The sequence below is a fragment of the Dipodomys spectabilis genome, unplaced genomic scaffold (assembly GCF_019054845.1).
Source record: "Dipodomys spectabilis isolate Male_0828 unplaced genomic scaffold, ASM1905484v1 ptg000363l, whole genome shotgun sequence".
Taxonomy (NCBI): Eukaryota; Metazoa; Chordata; class Mammalia; order Rodentia; family Heteromyidae; genus Dipodomys; species Dipodomys spectabilis.
This window is the reverse complement of record NW_024871040.1, coordinates 1,867,843-1,888,189: the sequence shown is the minus strand read 5'-3', so window position 1 is coordinate 1,888,189 and position 20,347 is coordinate 1,867,843. Positions and strand designations below refer to the sequence as shown.

The following is a 20,347-nucleotide window of genomic DNA, read 5'->3' as shown; positions in this document are numbered from 1 at the left end:
ATTCAAGGGCCTTTCCCCTACCACCTGCGCCTAGTGACACCAATCCTGACAGGCCAGTTCTGTGCATCCCTAGGAAACAGTCTGCTTGATTCCACCTGTCTCTAAAATACTTCCCTGAAACAAGTCAACAACACCCTTTTGCATATGCTTCACTCCCAGGGCACATGGTCATGGAACACTGTCCTTTTTTTTTTTGGTCAGTCGGAGGGCTTGAACTCTGGCCTGAGAACTGTCCCTGAGCTCTTCAGTTCAAGGTGAGTCATAGTGCTATTTCCAGTTTTCTGGTGGTTAATTGGAGATAAGAGTCTCACAGACTTTCTTGCTCAGGCTGGCTTTGAACTGCAATTCTCAGATCTCAGTGTCCTCAGAAGCTAGTATTTTTTTGGTGGTGTGTGTGTGTGTGTGTGTGTTGTCAGTTGTGGGGCTTGAACTCTGGGCCTGGGTACTGTCCCTGAGCTCTTCAACTCAAGGCAAGTGCTCTACCACTTGAGCCACAGTGCTACTTCTGGTTTTCTGGTGCGTTAATTGGAGATAAAAGTTTCTTGGACTTTCCTGGTTGGGCTGGATTTGAGCTGCTATCCTGAGTAGCTAAGATTACAGATGTGTGCCAGCAGCGCCTGGCTATACTGCTCTTTTGTTGTGTATCAGTCTTTGAGCTTGAACTCAGGGCCTGAGTGCTGTTCCTGAGGGATTTTTTTTTTTTTTTATTTTGTTTTTCTTTCCTTTTTTTTTTTTTTGGTCCAGTCGTGGGGCCTGAACTCTGGGCCTGAGTGCTATCCCTCAGCTTTTCAGCTCAAGGCTTGTGCTCTACCACTTGAGTCACAGCGCCACTTCAGGCTTTTTTCTTTTTGCTTATGTGGTGCTGAGGAATCGAACCCAGGGCCTCAGGCATGCAAGACAAGCACTCTACCACTGAGCCAACTTCCCAGCCCCCTAGATTTTGTTTTTCTTTAAGTGAACACTCTACCACTTGAGCTGTAGCTCTGCTTCCAGCTTTTTTGGTAGATGGAGATAAGACTCTCACAGACTTTCCTGCTAAGGCTGGCTTTGAACTGTGATCCTCAGATCTCAGCCTCCTGAGTAGTTAGGATTATAAGCACAAGCCATTAGCACCAAGAAGAGCACTGTCTATTGACCTGAGCAAGTGCAGGACTGCAGTGTAGACATGGCTGTGGAGCAGACCTGCCCACATGCTCAGCAAAGACCGGCTTCCATGTTGTAGCAGGCAGGCTTGAGTTTTCCACTCTGCTGGGCAGGAGGGGGCAAAAACCAGGCTCAGGGGATACAAAGATGACAAGTCAAGGCCAAGAGGCTGTTAGGGGAAGCCATAGGGGCAGAGGATGGCTTTAGGGGATTTTCAGAAGATTAGTATTTTGAATAACTAATGTAAGCTTTAAAAAAAAGACTCATGAATAATGCTGGGGCTAGAGACTAGGCTCATCCTCTTGAGGAGCTAGGTTCACATGGATACAATAGCCTTCTTCTGTAACATGCATGGAATACCCCTTGTTTTTTTGTTTTTTTTTGGGGGGTCTGGTCGTGGGGCCTGAACTCTGGGCCTGGGCACTGTCCCTGAGCTCTTCAGCTCAAGGCTAGTGCTCTACCACTTGAACCACAGTACTACTTCCGGTTTTTTTCTTTTTGCTTATGTGGTCCTGAGGAATCGAACCCAGGGCCTCAGGCATGCAAGGCAAGCGCTCTACCACTGAGCCAACTTCCCAGCCCCTGGAATACCCCTTGTATATTATAAATTAGCCTGATTCCAAACATCTGCAGCTGTCTGAACTGAAGGAGAGGATAAAAAAAGACCTTGTCCTTCTGTCTTTCATGGGACAAATACTTTCAGAATGAATGAGTAAGTGAAAGGGGAGGGGATCACAGCTCTTCTGAGGCAGGGGCCTGAGGTCAGCCTAGGAGATGCTTCAAAGGCTGCAGGCCCACTGCTGTCCTTGAAGACTGTGGACCTGGCTGTCACTTCTCTATGCCTGGGCTTCCTCACGGGTCCAATGGGGACAACACCAACTACTTCTCAGCTTGTGGTAGTTAGAGGGTTGTGTGGCCCAGCTCCGCCCATGAAGCCTCCATCCAGTCTCTTCACCCACTTACCTCTGCCTACAGAATGGACAGAAATAGGACTTAGCATTAAGCATTCCACTGTGCCCCTTTCCTTCCCCTGCCCCATATGTCAAAGTCCTAGTCTACAGTTGCTCAGAGTGGGACCTTATCTAGAATTATAGCCTTTGCAAATGTAGTTTATAGATTTGCAGATTTGGTCCTATTGCAGGAGAGGAGAGAAGGGGCTTCAAAGCCCATATGACTAGTGTCTTCAGAAGCAGCAAAGCTACAGACACACAGCCAAGGAGAACAAAGGTGACAACAAAGGTGAGATGAGAGAGCTAAGTCTATAAGCCAAGGAACACTAACCAGTTGCCACTTGATGCTAAGACAAAGACCTGGAATGATTCACCCCTATGGCTCTTCAGAGAGAACTAGGTTCTACATACACACCTTGATCCTGCACTTCTGGCCCTTAGAAATGGAGGACAAATTTCTTTTGTACAAAGCCATCAAGTTTTGTGTTACTTTGTTATGGCAGCCATAGGAAGGCAATAAAGCAATCCTTCTAAATCACAGTTTTACTCTGTGTCATTTCAATTACTTGCAGTCAACAATAGTCTGTGTTTTTTGTTTTTTTTTTTCTGTGCTAGTTCTGGGGCTTTAACTCAGGGTATGGACACTGTCAGTGAGCTTTTTTTTTTCTTCTCAAAGCTAGTACCTTACCACTTGAGCCATAACTCCACTTTCAGCCTTTTGATGGTTAACTAAGAATCTTATCAACTTTGCTGCCAGGGCTGGCTTCAAATTGCAATCTCAGCCTACTGAGCAGCTAGGATCACAGGTGTAAACCACCAGTACCTAGCTACAATCTGCAGCTTTTGTGTGTTGTTCTGAGTAGTGGGAAAGAAACTTACATCATTCTGTTCTATCCTACCATGGGTATAAATCATCCATTTTTCCAATGTACATGTGCTGTCTGTGCTACCTGCTCATTAGTCACTTAGTAGTTGTCTTGGTTACTAGATGAAACATCTTAATATCCTAGCACTCAAAGAAACTGGATTTTACTTAGCAATGGCCTTAATCCATGAATAGTGATACCAACAATTCAGATATGCTGAAGAGAAGCTATAATGTACTTGAAGTGAGAAGGCAAATGCTTTTGAACTTAATAAGGGAAAAGAAAAAAGAAACAAAACCCTGTGCTAAAATTGCTAAGGTTTACTGTAAGAAGAAAATCTGTAATCATGAAAGAGGAGAAATCCGTGCTACTTTTTTTTTTTTTTTTTTGGGCACTTCAAATTGCAAGAGTTAGAGCTACAATGTGTGGTAAGTGCTTAGCTAAGAGGGAAAGACATTAAATGATAGGATTTGGTACCACTCGTGATTTCAAGGACTTCACTGGGGGTTTGCAATGTGGATAGGGGGAACACATACATACTGCTGACATGGTGTCAAAGTCAGCATATGGCAGACATATCACTCCTTGCTCCTCACCCAGTGCAGCCACTCCCCTCTGGTGTGGCACAAGCCTACCTGCTGCCCAGGAAGGTCATTGCCAGCTCAGCCAGCTCCCCCTCCACCTCTTCTTGGCTCAGCACTGTCCCTGGGGCCTTCCACGGCAAAGGGCTCTCTGGGCTCAGCGGGGCTGTAAAGTCTTGGAGGAATGCATCCAGGAAGCCTGTGATTTCTGCGCCACAGGCCATCCGGCGGCTGTTCTGTGGAGCTCCAGAAGCCATGCCCAGAGCATCCCGGGGAGGGAGTGTGGTGCAGTCGAGTATGGAGTGAGGCAGTCTCTAGTCAGTCTTTACTCTGGGGAAGAGACACACTAGAGTCAGCAGCATCACAGTATGACAAGTGCCCCACAATGTAGAATACACATGTCCTGCTTTGTTTCTCCATCTGCAAGCAGCGTACAATAGACACAGTACTGAGCCCCAGGCCTTTAATCCAGGGAGCACAAGGGAAGTAGATCAACATCCCAGCCAGCATCCTCACAGGGATCCAAGTGGGGACACGTGGCTACTCAAAAGCAGCCTCTGGGATTATGCCAGCAACATAGGTCACATGAACATCTCAGAGAAATGACAGAAAGAAGGCTTGTTCCCAGCACAGCATGGCTGGTATGGCCAGAGGGACAGAAAAAGAACATCAGAGCCTAGTCCTCAATATAATCCTGGGGATGTCAGCAACCAGGAGGGCTCTGGGTTTATGTGCCTGGAGAAGGGACTTGTGCTAGCCTGCAGAGATAGTTTGGAGGAACAGCGAATGAGTAGGGCAGTGAGTCCAGGGCAATTTGGGAGATGGACCAAAGTGAGAACAAGAAGGGTCAACCTGAGGGCTAGGCAAGAGAGAAGCAGGTTTACTTGTGCTAAAGGGTGTAACTGGGATGCTGTCCAGCCTGTTTAGTCAGCGTCCTCTTAACAGGAGTAGGTCATGTATTTAGGATGGCTCAAGCCTCTTAACCCCTGGCTGGAGAAGAGGCACTATGGCTGGCCCAAGGTTTCTGATCCACTAGGGGTGCAGGGTCCAGTGTTTTCCTTCCTGAATCCTTAGGAATGCTGAGGGCTTGGTAGCAGCCAGGCTGTGTGTGTTCCAGACACATTAAGAGCCAAGTTCCAGTGTCACACACGTTGAGCACTGAGGCTGGGCAGTGAGGCAGCCTTTCACTTGAGGTCTAAGGATGGAGAATGGGACCCAGGAGGGATCCATAATCTGAACTTGTCACCATCCTACAATGCACACACATCCAAGGGAGGACCATCAGTGCCCACGGGCCTTGACTGCCAAAGCTCACTCTGGCTTCCTCTCTGTGGTGGGATTGTAGCTCTTCACTCTTGCTCAGATCCACCTAGCCATGGCCCTGGCTAACCAGCCCTCTCCACACTCACAGCCAGCAGACTAGTTCTGTCACCTCATTGGACACCTGGGGTCCTACCTAGATTTCTGCCTCTGATTCATAGCCAGCACTAGCGTGTCTCTCCATCTTCCCCCTCCCCCTTTCCAGTATTGGAGATTAAAATCAAAGTCCTGTATATGCTAGGTATAAATACTCAACAATTGGACCACATTTGTGGCTCCTTCTATCTTTCTTCTATGGCCTTATGATTTGCTCTACCTTCCCCATTTGGCTCTTCCTGTTGCAGCAGCCTGGCCTTTCCAGGCCTTGCTTGACACCACGTACAGCTAGGCACCTTGCCTCCCTGTGAGCATGCGCTCAGCATAGGACCTATTTCTCTTGCCCCTTCTAGGTAGGTGCACCCTGGGACTGGTGCTAGCAATAGTTCTTTCCAGCCCTCCCATGGCTATGGCACCTCGGAGGGCTCTATTTTATATCCAGGCTCTGGAACTTTGCTCAGGAAAGAGCACTGTGTTTACTGCTAGAGGAAACAGAAAGAGGTGCTTTAAGATGACATAATTGTGAGGGCCACCACAAGTTCTAGGTGGTAAAATCGGAGGAGCAGCTTTCTAGCTCATCCTTTTCCTAGCCCATTCCTGGTTCTAAGCGTAGGTTCTAAATGGTAGAACCCCAGGCAAGAATATTCCAGAAATATCAGTCTTAGAATCCCTATAGACAGTGAGTGCCTCTAAACCTTGCCATAAGGGAGGTTGATGGCAAAGGCCTGGAGCTGAAGGATTAAGAGCTGAAAGCAAGAAGAGATAATGATTATTAGCTTAGCACAAGTGTGGAAGCATAAGGATAAAACACGCACACAGAACTAGATGGACTGGAGAGTCTCAATGCCAATCAATGCAAAATTGGGGTTGCAAAGGGTAAAGAATAGCTGGGCATAGATGGCTTATGCCTATACTCCTACTTAGGAGGCTAAAAGATCTGAGGATCACGATTTGAAGCCAGCGTGGGCAGAAAAGTTCCTGAGACTTTTATCTCCAATTAGCCACCAAGAAGCCAAAAGTGGAACTGTGGCATGCCAGCCCTGAGTGAAAAAGCCAAGTGAGAGCTTCAGGCCTTGAGTTCAAGCTCTGGTACCATCTCAAAAGAAAAAAAAATAGGATGAAGGGTGGTAAACTAAAAAAAAATACTCTGTTCAGGGATAAGAATCGAAAGTTAATTTGTTGTAGGCAGATACATTAGAAGAACATAGAAATATTCTATTTATGAGGCACGATTTAAAATTCATTGTCAATCTTCTCATTTACTTACAAGTAAATGCAATGTAGTCATTACAAATGACAAGCAGACAAACAGAGTATAAAGCAAAGAAGGAAAAATCAGGATGGGAGCAGAATGGATATATTCTAACCAAAGATAAAACTTGGTAAAATGACAGCAGGCAAGAAACCTTGGGAGTGGACGGTGGAGGATGATCAGCAGAGAGTCCGACAGGGTCTCAGGGCCTGCCTGCACAGCCCAGCAGAGCGTTAAGCATAAAGACTAGACCCATCAGAAGACAACAAGACGGTGGGAATTTCCCTGAAAACTCAGCATCCTCAAGTGGAGGAAGAGGCCTAGGCCTCCTGTCTGCTATGAATAGCTCTGGCTTGCTGGTGCATTTGACGGAGAAATGTAAATAATGAATGGGGTGCTATCTCCCAAGCAACTATCAGTGTTTGGACTACACTTAGCTCCCATGCAATTAAATGACCAAGAGACACTGAAACCTCTAGTGAACTAAATTGCTCAGAGAAAGTTATGGTTAGGGTCAAATGAAAAGATGGCAAATTTATACCTTCAAAGGTACAAAGAGAGCTCCAGTTGCTGGTCTACAGCAAGAAACCTCACATTCAAGTACAGAATTCAAGCCCTTTCATCTTTGACCACAATGGCTGGTGACTTGTATGCTGGGCATTTTGCAACATTGGTACCTCTTCCTCATCTCCACCCTTTGGGTGTTTCCTGTGCCTTGAGCCCCTCCCCACAGTCTGCAGCCCCTCAGGGCTCTCTGCATTGTAGCAATACAGTCTGCACAGGCTGGAAGCCCAGCGTGCACCCGACCACCTGTTTGTTCTCTGTGCCCTATGCCCACTGCCCTGAACCCAGGACCTGGCTTGGGTCCCAATGACAATTTGTACCATGTACACAGAGTGGAGTCTGGACAGGTGGGGCTGCACAGTGTGACATGGCAATCAATGCTCATCTGCAAAACTCCCCCAGCAGGTGCAGAGAGGACAGGCTGGCTCACTCTCAGGGTCTATACCAAACTGCCAACTTTTGCTAGACAGGTAGAGGGCTCAAAGCCATTTTGTTTGCTGGGGACTACTACTTAAGACTCTTTTGGTCCAAGTCCTGGGGCTTGAACTCTGTAGGTGCTATCCCTGAACTTTTAGCTCAAGGATAACACTCCACCACCTGAACCACATTTTTACTTTGGCTCTTTTTGGTGGTTATTTGGAGGTAAGAGTCTTATAGACTGCCCAACATTGGTAGTTCATGCCTGTAATCCTAGCTACTCAGGAGGCTGAGATCTGAGGATCATGGTTCAAAACCAGCCTGGATAGGAAAGTCTGTGAGACTCTTTTCTCCAATTATTCACAGAAAGAACTGGAAGGGGCTCTGTGGCTCAAGTGGTAGAGCACTAGCCTTGTGCAAAAAGGAGCTCAGAGACAGCATACAAACCCAGAGATTGAGCCTCAGGACTGGGGGGGTGAGAGGGAAAAGTATCTCACAGACTTTCCTGCCTGGGCTGGCTTCAAACTACAGTCCTCATATCTCAGCTAGGATTACAGGCATAAAGCCACCAATATCGCCGGGCGGTGGTGGCTCATGCCTGTAATCCTAGCTACTCAGGAAGCTGAGATCTGAGGATTTCTGTTCAAAGCCAGCCCGGGCAGGAAACTCTGTGAAACTCTTAATTTCCAATAAACCAACAGAAAACCAGAAGTAGCACTGTAGCTCAAGTGGTAGAGCTCCTGCCTTGAGCTGAAGAGCTGAGGGACAGCGCTCAGGCCCAGAGTTCAAGCCCCACGACCTACAAAAAAAAAAGCCACCAATACTCTGCTGCCTGGACTATTTTCTTCATTGTCCAGCTGGCATCAGAGGTAAGGAAAAAAAAACAAGCAGGCCACAGGAGTTGGGAAGGTGGCTCAGTGGTAGAGCGCTTGCCTTGCATGCATGAGGCCCTGGGTTTGATTCCTAGCACCACAGAAGCAAAAAGAAAAAAGCCAGAAGTGGCGCTGTGGCTCAAGTGGTAGAGCGTTAGCCTTGAGCTGAAGAGCTGAGGGACAGTGCCCAGGCCCAGACAGAGTTAAGGCCCCACGACCGGACCCAAACAAACAAAAAACAAAAAAGAACAGGCCACAGTTTTCCTTCCCTGGATCCGAGCTGGAATAAAGGAAACAAATAATATCCTTTCTTGTTCTGCCTTTATCCAATAAGCTCCTGAATCTGATGCAGGCTTTAGGGATAGGAGTAGAATAATCCTTGCCCTGGGCAGCCCACAACCTACAGAGTGGTGGGAGGGAAATTCCTAACCTAGAGTAGGAGCTAGGGACAGGCAAGGGATAGTGACAGGATTCTAAGTTTTTTTGGGATCATTTAAAGAGTCTTAAGAGGGAGGTGGTGGCCAATCAGTAGGCAGCATATGGATAAGGGAGTTTAGGGAGATGGCAGTGCTGTGAAAAAACTAACAGGTGCTGGTCTGGTGTAGAGTTGTTGACTTGTCTGGTGCACAGTGAAAGGCTGAGTGGGAGGGATGTGTGTAAGACACCAAAAACCTGGAGGGAGTGCTGCCTGCTTTGACCTGTTCAGGCCAAGCATGACCCTCAACAGATTCCTGTTGGCTTCTGGAATGAGGTCTCTGCACTTCAATCAGCTGACCATAGCAGTGATGCTATTAAGGGTACGTCCTGCTGTTAGGGCCCTGGGTGCCATCATTGCTTTTCCCATTCTAACCTCTGACAACCATCCTGTGATTCTTTCTACTTTACAAATGCAGCTGTGGTGTAAAGGCCAAGTAACTTGCCCAAAGTTTCTGGGTGGGGCTCACACTGGGGAACTGGTCCCAGACTGCACAGTTTTTCTGATTCCTTCCTCTCATTGGTCACCAAGCCTGGGCTTTGGCTCTTTTATTGCCAGGATAGGCTCCCACCTCTTTCTTCTGAATGAACTGAAGTAATCCTGAAGTCTCTCTGCTCCTATGATTTTTTTTTTTTTTTTTTTTTGCCTCCCACTAAAATCTTTGGCTATACAAAGCTCCGTTGCCATCTTTTCGACCTTTGAGGAAAACAGCCCAGCATGCTGTTTTCCACAGTTGTATAACCCTTTTCCTGGTACTTGACACAATAGATATTCTTTTCCTTTTAAAATCTGAAGGATCTATATTCTTTTAGTTTACTGGTTTGGACCTACAAATTAAACTACCATATAATTGTACAACTGCATTATTTTTTCTAGCTGTTACAGACAAAATACTTGTCAAGTCTTGTTTAATTTCAGAATCTGGGTAATGACAAAGTAGTAATCGTGTGTGTGTGTGTATGTTTATACTGGGGTTTGAACTTGGGTTGGGTGTTGTCCCTTAGTTTTTCTGTTCAAGGCTAGCACTCTGCCACTTGAGCCACAGCTTCACTTCTTTGGTTGCTTAATTGGAGATAGAGTCGCAGGGATTTTCTTGCCTGGGCTGACTTTGAACCAATACTCAGATCTCAGCCTCCTAAGTAGTTAGGATTATAGGCATGGGCCACTTGGTACCTGGCAAATAGGAATATTTATGAGAAAACTGCATGACTATGGTTATAAAAGTACTGAACTGTTACTTTTTTCCTCCTAGGCTAGCACTCTACCACTTAAGCCATACTCCTAACCTCATGTTAATTTTTAAATTAACCAATGGAGAATCTTCTTTATTAATATTTATTGAAAGGAGTTTTGGTATCAGTTCTACCAGATCTTAACAAGGCGTTTTTCTACACATAGGTAAATATTCTTATAGGTTTATGTTTATCTGATTATATAATGTGGTAAAATATAACCTAAAATGTACCACTTAAACCATTTTGGGGGTGCTGGGGATTAAACCCAGGGCCTCATGTATGCTAAGCACAGGCTGGACCCCTAAGTCATACCTCTGGACCCCTAAGCTCCTCTGTGCCTACTTTAACCATTTTCCTTTTTTGTCTGAGATAGGAGACTCAAGCTCTGTATCTGACAACCCCTAAGCATATTTAATGTACAGTTCTATGGCCTTAAACACATCTATATTGCTGAAAATACACTTTTCAAGGCTGGACTTTCTTGATGAATCATATGTTCCCTATGATTGGTGCCCACTCTGGTGGCCCTCTGTGCTTAGCAAGTGGCAACTGTGGTGGCAGAATGAAGGTAAAGTGGCCACTGTATGCTGAGATATGCAACCTGACAATGTACACTTTCAAAGAGGAAACCAAAACACACTATCTAGGATGGCTAAGTAGCAGAGATGGGCCTTAAAGACAGAGTTGGCATTAAGTGACATCTCAAAGGAATTCTCCAAGTGAACTGATAGTATTCACAGCTGGGCCTGTAGTCCTAGCCACTTAAGAGGCTGAGATCTGAGGATTCAATCTGAGGATTGAAGCTGGACAGGAAAGTTTGCTAGACTCTTATCTTCAATTAACCACCAAAAAGCTGGAAGTGGAGCTGTAGTTCAAGTGGTAGAGTGCCAACCTTGAGTGAAAAAGCTAAAAGACACTGCACAGGCCCAAGTGCTGGCACACACATGCACACACCCACACCAAACAGATATGGTATTTATTTTATCTCTCACAACTGTGTTGATAATTCATATTATCAGGTTACACTGCACATGAAGAATGGACTTCAGGAGGGGAAGCTCTCTATTAAAGCTCTCACCGGCTGGGAATGAAAAAGTAGGGCTTGATCAGGAGTTTCGGTGCCCAGTGACTTTGTCACTCACACCTCGGTTCTGGAGGAAAAGCGTGAAATCTGACTGAGAGACAGGGACATGAAAGCCAGCAATAAGCCAGTGATGATCTGACTGCCTGCCAGTACCACATTCCATCCCCCAGGTGGATGCAGTTTGGCAGATAGAACTTGTCCCTGGAAATGTCACGAGGACATAAGTCACACAGGGGACCTCGGGGCAGAAAACCTTTGGCTTGCACGAACAAACAGGTGAATGGGCTTGTCTGAAATCACACTGCAGTGGGAGCCCAAGGTCTCCACACTTGAGGCACTATCTGACACAGTTCAGCGGAAGGCGCTGCGGCCCACGCACTGCTTTCACTTAAACACTCACCTTCAGAAGCCTGGGGGGAGCCCTGGCAATACGGGGTGCTCGGCGGAGTAGCGGTCCCACGAGGTGCTTGCACTGCTGGGGTAGGAGGCAGGGCAGCGGGCTGGCCACGTGCTCCTGAGGGGGTGGGAGAGGCTGGATCCTTGAAGAATGGGGAGTGTCACCCCATGCTACTCCAGTCTGCCCACCAAGCCGGGGGTCCCACCTGGGCCCTTCGGCTCCCTCTCCCCTCCGCCCCACCCCAGCCCCACGCCGTAGCACGCCAGCCCCGATTCTCGGGTTCCCCAAGCCCCCCTTGCTCCCCCTGCTCTTCAGTCCTCTTTCCACCCCACATGCTCCTCAGGTCCCTGCAGACGAGCCTCGCCCGGGCCTTCTTACTTCCTCAGCCCCCCTATTCCGTCTCCCGGGTTCCTCAGCCCCATTTCACCGCTGTGAACCTTGGACCCCACCTCCGCGCACCTGACCCTCACTCCAGTCCTGCCAGCCTCCGCGGCTCGCTCCCAACCCGGATTTCGTCGCTCCCGGTTCCCCGCGGGCCTCACCTGCCACCCCGCCGCTCCGCGCCCCGCAAAATGCTCCCCGACGGCCCCGCCCACTTCCCGTCCGGGGCTGCCGCGAGTGCTGCGCAGGCGTAGTCGGACCTCAGGGCGGGCGGTGGGGGGCGGTTCGGGCCTCTGCTGCCCTCTGGCGGCCTCGCGGCTCTTTGCTTTCAGGCGACACCTGCGCCCCAGGCGCTAGCAATTTGCTCCACCTCTGGCGTGGGAGGCGAGGTGGCTGAAAGCAATCCTTATTTGACAGCCACCAGAAATCCACTAACTTGAGCCGTCCATAGGTAGTGACAGAGTTGGGATGCATACCCTGACTTCCCAAGGTTGGCTCATCCATCAGGGGCAGGAGACAGAGGCCAGGGTACTGTTATTTTTCATCAACATTGTTCTATTGAAATAACACAGCCTTATTATCTCCGGAGATCCGAAGTTCTCAGGGTCAAAATGGGCCACGACCTCTAGGTATCAACAGGCTTGTCCTTTTTAGGGACCCTAAGGGAGAGTCCACTCCCTTGTCTTTCCTGGCTGTTGAGACTGTCCACATTCTTTGGCTTGATGTCCTTTTCCTTCGTCGTCTTTGCCAGCGAAGGTCAGTCTAGCTCTTCTCTCCCTGTCACCTAGTTTAGTCCCTCTGATTCCCTCTGTTACTTCTAAAGACTTGGTGATGGCATTGGGCCCATTCAGATAACCCAGGACATCTTTTTTTTTTCTTCTTCTTCTTCTGCCTGTCCCAGGGTTTGAACTCAGGGCCTGGGCACTGTCCCTGAGCTTTTGTGCTCAAGGCAAGTGATCTACCAATTGAGCCACAGATCCATTTTCGTTTTTGTGTGTGTGTGTGTGATTAATTGGAGATAAGAATCTCATGGACTTTCCTGCCCCAATTTGAACCAGGATCCTCAGATCTCAGTATCCTGAGTAGCTAGTATTACAGGTGTGAGCTGGGCCTTTTTTCATTGTTAAATTGGCTTTAATTAACCTGAACACAGTAAAGGGTTTCATCATGACATTTTCATATACATAACTCTTTCTTATTCTTTCCCCTGCCCCCCCCCTCTTTATTTGTCGTTTGTGGGGCTTGAACTGGGCCTGGGCCCTGTCCCTGAGCATTTTTTTCCTTAGTGCTCTACCACTTTGACCCACAGCACCACTTCCCGTTTTCTGGTGGTTAATTGGAGATGAGTCTCATGGACTTTCCATCACCTAGGCTGAATAGTGTTGTAACAAGTATGGGTATGCAGGTATCTCTATTGTATTCCTTCAGCTATATACCCGAGGGGTAGAGGAGGATATATGACAGTTGTTTTTATTTTTATTTTTGGCGGTTGTGGGCTTGAACTCTGGGCCTGGGCCCTGTTGCTCAGCTCTTCAGCTCAAGGCAAACTCTTTACCACTTGAGACACAGCACCACTTCCAGTTTTCTGGTGGTTAATTGGAGATAAGAGTCTCACAGACTTTCCTGCCTGGGCTGGCTTTGAACTAAGATCCTCAACTCTCAGCCTCCTGAGTAGCTAGGATTATAGGCATGAGCCGCTGGTGCCCAGCTTGTTTTTAATTTTTGAGGAAATTCCATGCTGATTTTCATAGTGGCTGGGTCTTCCCACTAACAGTGAATTAAAGTTATATTCTCCCTGTGTCTTGGTATTTACGTGTTTTCTTTTTCTTTTATTTTGTGCAGGTCCTGTGGCTTGAACTCAGAGTCTGGGCACTGTCCTTGAGCTTTTTTGCTCAAGGCTGTGCTGTCCCACTTGAGCTACACTACCACTTCCAGCTTTTTGATAATAAGCTGGAGTTAAGAATCCCACAGAGAAGTGCGGCGGGGACACTTAAGGCCGCGGCGCATGGCTTCTCCGGCGCGCGCTGCAGTTAGCTTGCTTGGGAAAGTGAAGGCGAGCTTCGAAAGAAGGCCGGCCTTTCTCCCGCTGCAGTGACGCGGAACGACGAAGCGTCCACATGGACGTCCTGGCGGAAGAGTTTGGGAGCCTGACCCCGGAGCCCCTGGCGGCGCCGATCCCAACGGTGGAGGAAAAATGGAGGCTGCTTCCCGCATTTTTAAAGGTTAAAGGCCTTGTGAAGCAGCATATAGACTCATTCAACTATTTTATTAATGTGCAGATAAAGAAGATAATGAAAGCCAACGAAAAGGTTACAAGTGATGCTGACCCAATGTGGTACTTAAAGTCAGAAGCCAACGACCCTGCTATGCTTCTGCCTCTCCCCTCCTTCTCTTCCCTTCCCCCTTCCTTTATCTGCCCTGTCTTTCCCCTCCCCTCCCCTTCTCTAATCAGAAAGTTAGCAGTGATGCCATGCTATTAGCTAGTCTATCAACCTGCCTTCGTATTTTCCCACCAGCGTCCTGTTTCTCATACTGAATGAGAAATATGTGATGTCCTTCTGGCTTCCTAGTGTCCTTAGTCTGTTGATGGTTGGTCTCCACTGATGTTCATGACTTTTGACAGTTTTGAAGAGTTTGGTCAGTGTTTTTGGAAGGTCCTTCAGTTTGAGTGTACTTGATGTTTACTCATGATTATTATGCATTTGAGCCCAAAATACCACAGAAGCAATTTTCGTGCCGTTTTTACTGATTCATATTGGGAATATGGGTGTATTTTATTTCTGTTAAATAGAGTTAAAAATTGGTTCAACTGGTGAAGGTGCAATCTTCCAGCTTTCTTTATTGTAAAGTAATTGTTTTTCCTTTTGCAGTTATTATGTGTCTATGGGGATCCTTTGAAAGAAATCATAATTTCCCCATTGACTTTACTGCACATCAACAGTCTCACTGTGCTGGTTCTTAGTGTAATGTACTGCTACCTTTGTTTCCATCACACCTTCTGTGATAAGAAGGGCCTGTTCTTTCCTCTCATTTATCCTATACTTCTATCAATTTGGGCCATGAATGTTTATTTAATTTTCTTGGTTATAATCTAGTCCTGACTTTCTATTGCTCAGGCTGTCTCAGCTCTGAACACATCGAGAGTCTGCAAGTCAACGTCTGTGTTCTTTCCACATGCCTGCATTATTGTTCCAGTACTTCCTGGAGCCATCAGATGTGATAAGTCATCTGTGGTTCTCCCTGTAATAACTAGGAATCAACCATTTCTTCAAAGAGCCCTAGTCTCTTTTATTAGAAAATAAAATAATGTATGGATAGTAGGGTCCCAGTGGACAGATTTAGGAAATGTGTGTGTGTATACTAATACTTACTTACGTACATGTCCCTACCTCTATAACCTATCCATTTTTGTATGTGTTAAAAACGAAGCAGACTGGTACCTCTGACTCAGATCCAACACTGTAGATTCAGTGTAATCTCCCTTATTTGTAACTGACTGTCATCTGTCATCTACAATGAACTTTTAAAACATTTTCAGTCCTAGATAGTATATAAAGTTATTACAGAATTGTTTGCTCATGTGTGTGTGAGAATAAAGTTTACTACTTGAAAAAAAAAAAAAAAGAATCCCACAGACTTTCCTGACTGGGCCAGCTTTGAACTGTGATCCTCAGATCTTAGCCTCTTGAGTAGCTAGGATTACATGCATGAGCCACAAGTGTCTAGCTTGTTTTCTTATGATTATTCTGACTGGGGTGAGATGGACTCTCAATAGTTTTGATTTTCATTTCCTTGCTGGCAAAGGATATCGAAGATTAAAAAATGTATTTATTGGCCATTTGTACTTCTTAATTTGAAAGGTGTCAGTTCTTTTGCATATTTATTGGTTGGATTGTTAGTGTGTTTGCTTTTATTTCTTCTGGATGTTAGATTGTGGGGGCATTGGGGTTTGAACTCAGGGTCTCTCAGTCTAGCTCATGGTTGGTGTCCTACCACTTGAACCACACTTCCACTTCTGGCTTCTTGCTTGTTGACTGGAGATAGTCTTTTGGACTTGTCTTCCCCTGGCTAACTTCGAACCTAAGTCCTCAGATCTTAGCATCCTGGTAGCAATGATTATAGGCATGTGGCACCAATTAGATTTTTTTTTTTTTTTGTTTTTGTTTTGTTTTTTTTTTTTGGGTCCAGTCGTGGGGCCTGAACTCTGGGCCTGGGCGCTGTCCCTCAGCTCTTCAGCTCAAGGCTAGCGCTCTACCACTTGAGCCACAGCGCCACTTCCGGCTTTTTTCTTTTTGCTTATGTGGTGCTGAGGAATCGAACCCAGGGCCTCAGGCATGCAAGGCAAGCGCTTTACCACTGAGCCACCTTCCCAGCACCAATTAGATTTTTTAAAAAAATGATGAACAAGCCCTCAAAAGCTTGGGTGTCTCTGCTCACGTGACTTTAATATCTATACACTAGCCTGTTTGCTTCCCAGGAGCTAAGAACTCCAGGATTCTTCATTGACTGGTGGGCTTCATTGAAGCCAGGAAACTGGAGAACTGGCAAGTGGCTGATTTAGGAAGCCACTTGGGATAGGGGTTAAAAGTGGGGTTCTGACTCACTCCTTCTTAGATTTCTGTCAAAGCAGTGGGCCTAAGCAAGGCTTGAGGCTACTTATAACTTTGGGCATATTCCTTCGCTCAGCAGAGCCTGATTCCTTTGCTAAGAGACAGTTGAAACCAACCTGTCATAGGTTGGCTGACAGGGGGTGACAGTTTGAGAGGGGTGAAGTTTGAGAACCATAGCCTAGGCTATAACATATGATGAAAGTGGATAGAGCTTCAGCTGCCTCAATGGGGCCTTATTAGATTCTTCTTTTTTTTTTTTTTTTTTTGGTCCGGTCGTGGGGCCTGAACTCTGGGCCTGGGCTCTGTCCCTTAGTTCTTCAGCTCAAGGCTAGCGCTCTACCACTTGAGCCACAGCGCCACTTCCGGCTTTTTTCTTTTTGCTTATGTGGTGCTGAGGAATCGAACCCAGGGCCTCATGCATGCAAGGCAAGCGCTCTACCACTGAGCCACCTTCCCAGCCCCCCTTATTAGATTCTTAAGGATTGAATTCTCTATGAGGTTATTGAGTTGGAGGTGATGGCAAAGTCAGGAGTCAGGAACTTGCTCTTGCTAGGCCCTACCCAAGGATGTGCTTAGAGATTACTTATGTGCTGTGGTCTGTCAATGCCTCCCTGCCCGCATTCCATGCCTCAGCTCTAACTCTTGCCTTTTGCTCTTGTGAAAGCAATCTCAGTATCATCTTCCCCAATCAACCACCAAGTTCATGGTTCTTTGCTTCTCTAGTAAGGCGGTGTAGGTGGGCAGAGCAGAGGCAGGGTGTGCTAGTCCTGGCATTCCCTCCTTTGTTCTCTCTGGCTGAACTTTTTTTTTTTTTTTTGGTCCAGTTGTGGGGCCTGAACTCTGGGCCTGGGCGCTGTCCCTCAGTTCTTCAGCTCAAGGCTAGTGCTCTACCACTTGAGCCACAGCGCCACTTCTGGCTTTTTTCTTTTTGCTTATGTGGTGCTGGGGAATTGAACCCAGGGCCTCATGCATGCAAGGCAAGTGCTCTACCACTGAGCCACCTTCCCAGCCCCTGGCTGAACTTTCTTGCAGCCTTCAAATACTCTGTTCCAGAAGCCTCCTCTAGCCCACTGCTCCTGCCCCATGAGGACTTTACCTAAATCTGCAGGAGGAACACTGTCTTTCATCTTCCCACACCCACCCAACATCTCTGAACTCAGGATAGACACAGTAATCCATCATTCTTGGGCTTCAGAGCATCAGTGATACCTGAGACAAAGTTTTACATATCCCTCACTCCTGAGTTTCCTGGCTACTCTGCTCACCTGGCATGGCTACCTTCCTACAAATAGGATTATTAGGAAATGATCCCTGGAGGTTGGCTTGCCAGCTGATGAGCTTCTGGGAAACAGATGAGATCCCGTTAAGGATCATGAGAATTCTGACTCCACCCACTGCTGGATTCATAATTTGGTGATGTGAGTGGGAGGTGATAGAAACAAGGCAGGGTCTAGGTAGAGGAAGCAAGTCATTGGGTATCCTTTGAGTGTATCTTGTTCCAGGACTCTCCCTTCCTCGCTGCTTCCTGGCTGTTAGGAAGCTTTTTTCCACCATGATGTTTAAGTCTTGCCACAGGCCTAAAAAGCAATGGAAGCCTATGGGCTGAAACTTTGAAACCTTGAGAGATCAATCTTTCTTCCTTTAAGTAGATTTGCTCAGGTATTTTGACACATGTGATGAGAATAAATTAACACAGGGGTCCTTGGGTCTTTTTTTTTTTTGTCGGTTGTGGGTCTTGAACTCTGGGCCTGGGCACTGTCCCTGAGCTCTTCAGCTCAAGGCTATCACTCTACCACTTGAGCCACATCACTTCTGGTTTTCTGATGGTTTACTGAAGAGTCTCATGGATTTTCCTGCCTGGGCTGGCTTTGAACCATGAGCCTCAGATCTCAGCCTCCTGAGTAGCTAGGATCACAGGTGTGAGCCACGGGTGCCTGGGTAGGTGGGGCTGGGAGAGAAGGGGAGAACAAAGAAGTGGAAGGGTGACATAGACCAAGTTTTTTTTTTGTTGTTGTTGTTGTTATGGGGCTTAAACTCTGGGCCTGGGCTCTGTCCCTGAGCTCTTCAACTCAATGCAAACACTCTACTACTTGAGCCATAGTACTACTTCTTCCTTGGGTATTTTGTGCCTATTAAATTCTTTATGGGAATGGAAAACAGGATTTCTAGCAGCAGCCATGGAAGGGAGCCACACTACTGTAATTCTCCCCTCTCCCAAAAGCTCCAGTGTCAACGTGTATCAGCATCTCAAGATAACAGAAATGGGGTCTGCAAAAGGGAATGGTCTGTGTCCAGCCTAGCTTGTAGGATAAGACACTTAGACCCTGCCACTGAGAGTCATGTGCAAGACTGAGGGCTGGCTTCTGAGATCCTGCCTTCCCAGAGTAGCAGCCCTGAAGCCATAGACTTTTCCAGGGCACAGAGACTGGTCCTAAGCACATGGTTCATTTGAAGACAGGTATGGTTTAAGATAGGCCTCCTTCTTCTTTGTCCTCATTGTTTCCAGGACCTGGTTACTAGCTAATGGGGTTGGATGCACAGGATGGCAGGATAAAAGACTAGGGTGCAGAATGTGGCTTCACTAGCCCATGGGTCTCCTTCTAGGGAATGTCACGCAAAGGTCCAACCACAGAGAAAGGTAAAGGAACTCTCAATTAGTTCTGCTTGTGGTAGAAGTTTCAGTGCAGAATCATGACAGTGTGTGGTCTGGGATTCAGGCTGAGGGGAAAGTCTATTCTCTAGGACCAACTAAACTGTAACAGAGCTGCCTGTCTGGAAGGGTCCAGGGGCATCAGGGAGGACAGGCTGCTTTCTTGTGGACAGAAGGCCCCAGATCCACGCTGTACGTGACTGACCATATGGGTGGAAGAACAGTCATATATCTTTGTCAGAGATCCTATATACCAAGAGATGAACCCTTTTCAGGGCTCCAGAATCTGGCTGGAGTAGCTGGGAATGGGATAGAGGCTTTCTTCCTGAGACATACTGACTCAGGAACAGTTGTACAGCTTCCCAGGCAGATGGCTTTGGCAACAGCTTTCCAAAAGGAATATCTTATTGGGTGCTGGTGGCTACTTCAGAGGCTGAGATACGAGGATCTAGGTTTAAAGCTAGCCCAAGCAGGAAAATCTGAGACTCTTACTATTTTTGTCAATCCTAGGGCTTGAACTCAGGGCTAGGGTGCTGTCTTGGAGCTTTTGTGATCAAGGCTAGCATTCTATCACTTTGATCCACAGCTCTACTTTCAGTTTTCTGGTGGTTGGGGGTACAATTCTCGATAGACTGTTCTACCCAAGCTAGCTTTGAACTGGGATCCTCAGCTCTCAGCTTCCCGAGTTGCTAGGATTACAGATGTAAGCCACCAGCACCTAACCATGAGACTCGTACCTTCAATGAACCACCAAAAAAAAGCAAAAAGTGGAGTTGTGGCCTAAGTGGTAGAGTACGAGCCTTGAGCAGAAATACTCAGGGACAGTGCCTATGTCCCGAGTTCAAGACCTGGGACTGGCACACACAAAAGAGCACCTCTCTGTGTATTTTCTTGCAACTTTTAGAGGGGCTTCCTAGCTGTGTTCAAAGGACATAGCAGGGTTGGCTTGTGGGGTCTGAAGTGGGATGTCAAGGTTGCCTGTGCTGCAGAGGCTCTGGGTTTCTCTACAGCTTCTAAAGTCCTATCTGTCCTGGTATGAATGGAGAGTAGGAACTTGGCCCTTAAACAAGAATCCCACAAAGCTCCAGCAAAGCTGCTTGGCTGACTTTTTTTAAGTTCTGAGACTAGAACTTGAACTCAGTACCTGCCACTTTTGCTCATTGGCTAGTGCTCTACCAGCTGAGCCATACCTCCAACCCCTTTGCTGAATTTTTGCCACATGGTGAGATATGGTCAGGCATGGAGGGACTCTCCAACATGCAACAGACCTAACAGGACTTTTTGTCGGACTGCTGGAGAGGGGGCACAGAAAGTAGCTACTATTGGGGGTGGCTCAGAGACCATAATCAGCTGCCATCAGGCAGTCTGGCCTAGAGAATAGTTTCTAAACCAGTCATGTGATCATCTTCAATGTGGCTTCCAGCTGTCTCTGAGACAGTCCAGGTTTATTATGC

The 20,347-nt window shown here is 47.1% G+C and overlaps 1 protein-coding gene across 4 annotated transcripts in view; it reads right to left on the bottom strand.

Moving 5' to 3' along the window:
• Window positions 1-11,838, bottom strand: part of Ppm1f (protein phosphatase, Mg2+/Mn2+ dependent 1F) — a 31,889-nt gene extending 20,051 nt beyond the window's left edge. Inside the window, exons 1-3 of one of the 4 annotated variants that reach the window (XM_042666202.1) lie at window positions 11,795-11,814; window positions 11,256-11,369; window positions 3,595-3,870 (exon numbers count right to left, since the gene is read on the bottom strand). In XM_042666202.1, the coding sequence (XP_042522136.1) occupies window positions 3,595-3,797 (203 nt within the window). In that variant the 5' untranslated portion in view covers window positions 3,798-3,870; window positions 11,256-11,369; window positions 11,795-11,814. The other 3 variants (XM_042666201.1, XM_042666203.1, XM_042666200.1) reach the window with 3 other exon arrangements.
• Between the last annotated feature and the right edge of the window lie 8,509 nt (window positions 11,839-20,347).